The following is a 6,000-nucleotide window of genomic DNA, read 5'->3' as shown; positions in this document are numbered from 1 at the left end:
AAAGTGTTACCATTATCCTGAGCTATCCGTCTGGGTAGTGGTAACATTTAATTGGTAATTTAGACAGCCAATCAGCAGTCAAGATTGTGGAACAAACATGCTTTTTAGCTTGCTGATGCTGACAAGTCCTAAAGTTGACACTTCTGAGACATTACTTTATTGCTCCTGTTTGAAAGTTCCAGAATTGCCAGTCCTGAACATCAAGATTTCACAGGGCCCCTGGGGACTAGCGTTTTTGGAGGCCCCCACCAAGGCACTCTACAGATCACATATCAAACTCCAGTCCTCACAGGCCAAAACACTGCAGATTTCAGCACAATGCCTCAGTAAACATAGCTGATTCAATTATTGAGCTAATAAGGCCTTCATTAACTGAATTCAGAGTGTAATCTAATCTAATCTCTGCAGCTCTTTGGCCCAGAAGGTCCCCAGTTTGACATGCCTGATGTAGATCATCATTGTGCCTCTACCTACTGTCGACACCTCCCACCCCAAACACTGCATTCACAATGCCCACCCCTTTCATTGACTCTTTACTCTACTGCCATCTGGCAAAAGGAACTGTGTATGTCTGCTTGTCTGTCTGCCCTGCGATGGACTGGTGACCTGCTCAGCGTGTATCCTGCCTTCCACCCAATGACTGCTGGGATAGGCTCCAGCAAGCCCCCCCAACCCCCCCCCCCCCCCCCCAACCCCCGCGACCCTGAGGGAGAAGCGGCTTAGAAAATGTGTGTGTTTACCATTTATGCTGTTTTAGGTTATGTTACCCTTATTAGTCCCACAGCAGGGAGATTTCACCTCTGTACTTTAACACATCCATGCAGTAAAGAACCAACATACACACTAGTGAATACACACGGACTAGGGGTCAGTGAGCTCACTAAATATCACTTATTACATGTGTGGTTTATTTAATATAATGATTTTAATAAGGGTGCCAATAATTCTGGAGTTTATGTTGTCCCTAAGTGTTGCTGTTGTGTTGCACCACTGGTGTTAGGAACTTCTCATTATTTTAAATATAGTGACAGTGTCTGAAGGGCATTTATTTAATTGATTTAGTCTTTACATGTTTCACAGGTATTTGTTCATCTAATTTTTGCATTTGCAGTGGACTGTGTCCAGTCTTTAAGCTGCCTCCAGCCCCAATGCTCTGGCCCCACCAGCCAGACACTAATTCCTCCCTGCCAATGAACCAGAGGCGATACTTTTACTTTGTGTTTGCATCTTTAATAATAATAATAAGAAATTGTATAGGACATTTCATACTTAAATGCAGCTCAAAGTGCTTCACAGACGATTAAAAGCCAAAACAGTGTAAAAGTGTACATTTCAATAAGATCACATGAACATAAAAGTACACTCTTAAAAAAAGGTTCAAGGGTTCTTTAAGAAAGAAAATGGACACCATGAACACTCAAAGGATAATCAAAGGGTTCTTTGCATCATTGATGGAGACCGATGGAGAATGTGCTGTAGTTCAATACAAAACCTTTTTGAAAACGCTTCTTTACAGCACCAAAAACAGTTCTGCTATTGTTACAAGCGTGACATCGTAACAATAGAAGAACCCTTTTGTGTGCTGCATAGAATCCTTTCCAAAAAGGATTTTTCCCTCATGTCCACTCCTGTCCTTTAATTTCCAACCCCAAACTCCAAAAGCCAGTCCAGCAGTGTGCGCCTCTCCAGTGTGTCCTCCTGTGCCTCGGTGCCTTTCCCCAGTTCTGCCACTAGAGGGGGATGTTTCGGCTGTTTAGCCCCCGTCCCACAGCAGCTGCATTCACACTAATACACACACACACACACACACACACACACACACACTCACTTTTACACTCACTCACTCTCACTCTGCACCACCACGCGGGATGGCTGCACGCGCGCCACTGTCCCGCGAGCTGCGCGCGGAGTTCACGGACCCAGCGGACGAAGAGGTCAAGCTGGCCGTGACCTTGACGGACTCGAGCCTCACTGTGAGAAGAATCCCTCCGTCTTCATCCTCCTCATCATCATCACCATCATCATCTTCATCACCGTTATCGCCGTCGCTCGTGCTGAGTCTCGCTGACTGCGTGGGGTGTCGCGCGTACAGCGCGCGCGATGGAGACGGAGAAAACGAAGGCGCGCTCGTGTGCGCGTACTTCTACCCGCGTGCGCGGAGGCGATGGGCAGGAGGCATCGCGCCAGCGGCAGCGCGGCACCGCGTGGAGCAGAGACTCCGTGTCGCGAGCGGCGGAGACGCCGGAGCGGAGTTGCAGGAGGCGGAGCGCTGGGCGCGCGCAGTGACGCACAGAGCCGCGCGCCACACGGCACTTGCGCACGGTAAGGAGAAGCGGAGTAATAAACACGCAGTAAGTAGTTGTGTTTACTCAGTTCCGGGCATGTGAAGGGTTGTAGGCTGATTCTGGGTGTTTCTAAACGAAACAGTGAGAAAAGCAGAAGTTTGTACTTTTACATTCTAATATTCTTCTTATGTTGCACTTTATAAGAGGTAAGTTCATTTTACAGTTAATATTACACACAGCACGCTCGTAACTTCAAAGGGGAACCAGTTTTACAGATTTTCTGCATAAATTACAAAGTTGAGATGTAAACAAATTCATTCAGAGTGGTCTGATGTGAAACGGTTCATTACAGAGAAACTCACCAACTCTGATTTGTGTCCAGTGCTGGTGACAGGAACCATGGGTCAATATTGAGATTGAAAGCAAAAATGCAATTATAGCCATTTCATTTATGAAAATGACCAGTGTGTGTGTGTGTGTTTGTGTGTGTGTGTGTGTGTGTGTGTGTTTTGACGTTTTTTTATTCCAGTACTAAACAAAAACTAAGATGTACAATGAGAACACAGGTACAAATGAATGCTTTCCCCCCTGAACTCCCTCACTCCCTCCACCCCTACCCTCCCATACACCCACTCCCCACTCACCCAACCCCAGTTGGAAAACCGACACAACAAAATTAACACAAAAGATAAACATGATAAATCTATGATATAAATCTACAATGGTTTAGTATATGCATCCATAAACATACATACACACACTTGCCTGCCCTCATAGCCTTACTAACACATAAAAAGACCAGTGTGTTTTTATATGCAATGTTGGTGAGGGATAGTGGTAAAGCCTTCTTTGGTAACTGTTTGTCTTACAGCAATCACTCAAATGTCTGGTTCCTATCACCATCACTGTGAGCAATTCTCGCTTCTTTAGAGCTGGTGTGTTTTGTACATACTGCTTTATTTATATGGAAGTGTTGGAAGTTTGGTAGAATTCTCTTTAAAATAGTCTGTTCAAAGCTTGTAGCAGATAGTTGTATATATTCAGTTTATTCAGTTTACATCAGAGCAATTTTTATGGCTGTACTTTTCTATCTGGTAAAGTGTATAGTTTCCTCTGAGTTGGTGAGGAAACAAATAAGAACAGAAACATAACAGAAAATCTGGGACTAATTATTCAGTCATTAAACTATGATCCTGTAATGTAACCTCTTAAACTGGCTCAGATTGATGGACTTATTATTGATGGATGTATTTTACTCAGTATTTTCACATTTTAAAAAAAACATTTGCTTCTACTCAAATATATTTGTGAAGACAGGAACTTGCTGTGAAGAAACAATTAGTGACCATATAGGAAGCTACTTCAAAGGGACACTCAGGCTAAAATGAAAGCGGTAACTATTAATAGTAGAGATCCACTGTTAGAACTTTTTTCCCTCCAATACAAACTGATATCTGATCCTTAAGTACTGGCCAATAACAAGCACTACTGATGGATAATCTATCTAACCCAGGGGTCAGCAACTGCATGCAACTCTTTTACTGCTCTTTTGCGGCTCCATAGCAGAATTAGAATTTTTAATTCTAAAGAATACAGAATTTTTATGTAAAAATAAAATAATCCTCCTTTGCAGTAAAATAAACTGCTGCTGATCATTCTAACACAGTTTTAACAATAAATGGTCTTAAATGCTGGAGTTAATGCATAACTGCTAATTCACCCATTAACCTTGAAGATTGGCACACAGACATCTCCTCGATCGCCAATTTCTAGTCCGAATATTTCTGTTCTTCCTTAAATGGTGCCTGAGGTGCCAGAACTGTTGCACCATTATTAGGCTAGTGGGCTGTTATGCTAAAGGCTAAATCAGGGCTAAAGTCTACAGTTACAGTGAGAGTCTGGTGGTTGCTTCTGCTCTCTCAGTAACATTATCTAGACTATAAAAGACCACATAGTGGCAAATGAGTGATTACTGAAAGAGGCAAGTCAACCGTTCAAGACAGCGATTCTGTTAGCATGTTTTTCACAGAGAAAACTGCTGTTGCCACATGCAGATGTCAGAAATTTATTCATGGTGTCAGTCATAGCTATTGATAACCCCATCACCAATACCAACACTGCATTTACATGCCAGTATTGGCGCCAATACCGATACAGTATTGATATTGGTGCAAGACTAATTACTACATCTGTTGTAAACATGATTGCTCCAGTGGTGCCACAGTAGTAGAGTGAGATTTTCCCATTTGAAGACTTCATTCTTATGATGTATCTTGAAGTTGGGAAGAACTTTTAAAAACTACAAAGGCTTTGATGCAGATAAATGAGAACAGTTTGAATATTTCTCCTACTAATGCAGACGGAAGCCAGATAATGAAAATTATTGATAGGAAGCTGAATACCAGTTCTGTGATTAACCTCTACATCAGTAGCTACCCTAACTGACAGGATTTCTTTATTGGTGTGAAAAGTTCTCAGGGGTTGTCTGAAGTATGTAAATAATGCATGCTGGGTATTGCAGTGAGAGAACACTGATGGAAGAAAACACAAAAAGGATAAAACAATGAATTCTGTAAAACTGATGAGGCTGAAGGAGGCAACGCTGCTAGAATTTCAAGTACCATTTAGATGGAAGATGTGGACTGCCTTTCTGAATATGTTTAAAAGATAACACTTATGCTGACAGATGTTGGATGTAAAAAGTTTCACTGCAGTTCTATAAGTTACTCAGTACTTGAGGAGTTTTTTGGCTTTCCATTGTTTACTCAAGTTGGTTTTTAATGAGTCATTGTTTGATTGCAGTAACAGTCCTTTTATTGGTGTGTGGATTTATGTCATATTATATCAAATTACATATTAATGACATTTAGTGAACAAAAACTTTCAGAAATAGCCCTGTTTGCTTTGCGGTGTGGGAGCGAGATGGAGTTTGTAACACTGCTGCTGGCTTTTAAATTCTGTCGTGTAAGGGCCTCATTCTGAACTCTTGTGGGGACAGGCAGTCATAACTAATGAATGGACATAGGGAGATCGTTACGTCTTCTTAAAGCAAAAGTTCAACCAGAACACAAAAATATACAAGTTAAGCTTCTTGTCCAAGAAGGTCAAATGTTGAGACTTTACAGCAATTAGCTGTTAAGCAAAGTCAATTGAGAAGGTGACTGGTAGTTTATGCAACCTGTTTCTGAATGTTGTAGTAATGGTGGTGGAGCTTTTCAGCATTCCTCGCAGTTCAGCTTCTGTAAATTAACTTATATCTACAGTTCATTTCACAGGAGTTTTCCATAATGTTATTCCTGTTTCAATAGATACTTGTACGTTTGAAGGCATTTTACATGTTTTGTATTTTGACCATGTTGGGGTTTTTTGTTTAAGATAACTAGTTAAACCTTCAGTGTCACAATTAACAGATATCTGAATACTTACTGTCTTCGTAGTCTTGTAGACTCTTATATGGTACAAGGCTGTGATCCAAGCTTCTTAAACATTATTTTGATCAGAAACAGTAGGATATAAATTGTATTTCACACAGTCAGTGTTCTTTAACTATTGATGTTATTAACAATATGCTCAGAAAAGCACATTGTGATATAATTTTCGCAACATCGATGAAATATTGTCATTCTACCCAGCCCTAACATAACAGTGAGTTTTCAGTCATTTCTAAGTCTGAGACTGAGCAACTCAAAAAAGCGACTCAGCCCACCACCTATTT

General features: G+C 41.3%; 1 protein-coding gene across 1 annotated transcript in view; it reads left to right on the top strand.

The window, feature by feature from the left end:
- The first annotated feature begins 1,839 nt into the window (after positions 1-1,839).
- The window catches only part of LOC108441280 (sphingosine kinase 1-like), a 43,459-nt gene continuing 39,298 nt past the window's right edge, over positions 1,840-6,000 (top strand). Inside the window, exon 1 of the mRNA XM_017720718.2 lies at positions 1,840-2,322. Within this exon, the coding sequence (XP_017576207.2) occupies positions 1,869-2,322 (454 nt within the window). The 5' untranslated portion in view covers positions 1,840-1,868. The remainder of the gene's footprint in view (positions 2,323-6,000) is intronic.

The sequence above is a fragment of the Pygocentrus nattereri genome, chromosome 1, assembly GCF_015220715.1.
Source record: "Pygocentrus nattereri isolate fPygNat1 chromosome 1, fPygNat1.pri, whole genome shotgun sequence".
In the NCBI taxonomy this organism is placed as follows: Eukaryota; Metazoa; Chordata; class Actinopteri; order Characiformes; family Serrasalmidae; genus Pygocentrus; species Pygocentrus nattereri.
This window is presented reverse-complemented; position numbering and strand designations above follow the sequence as displayed.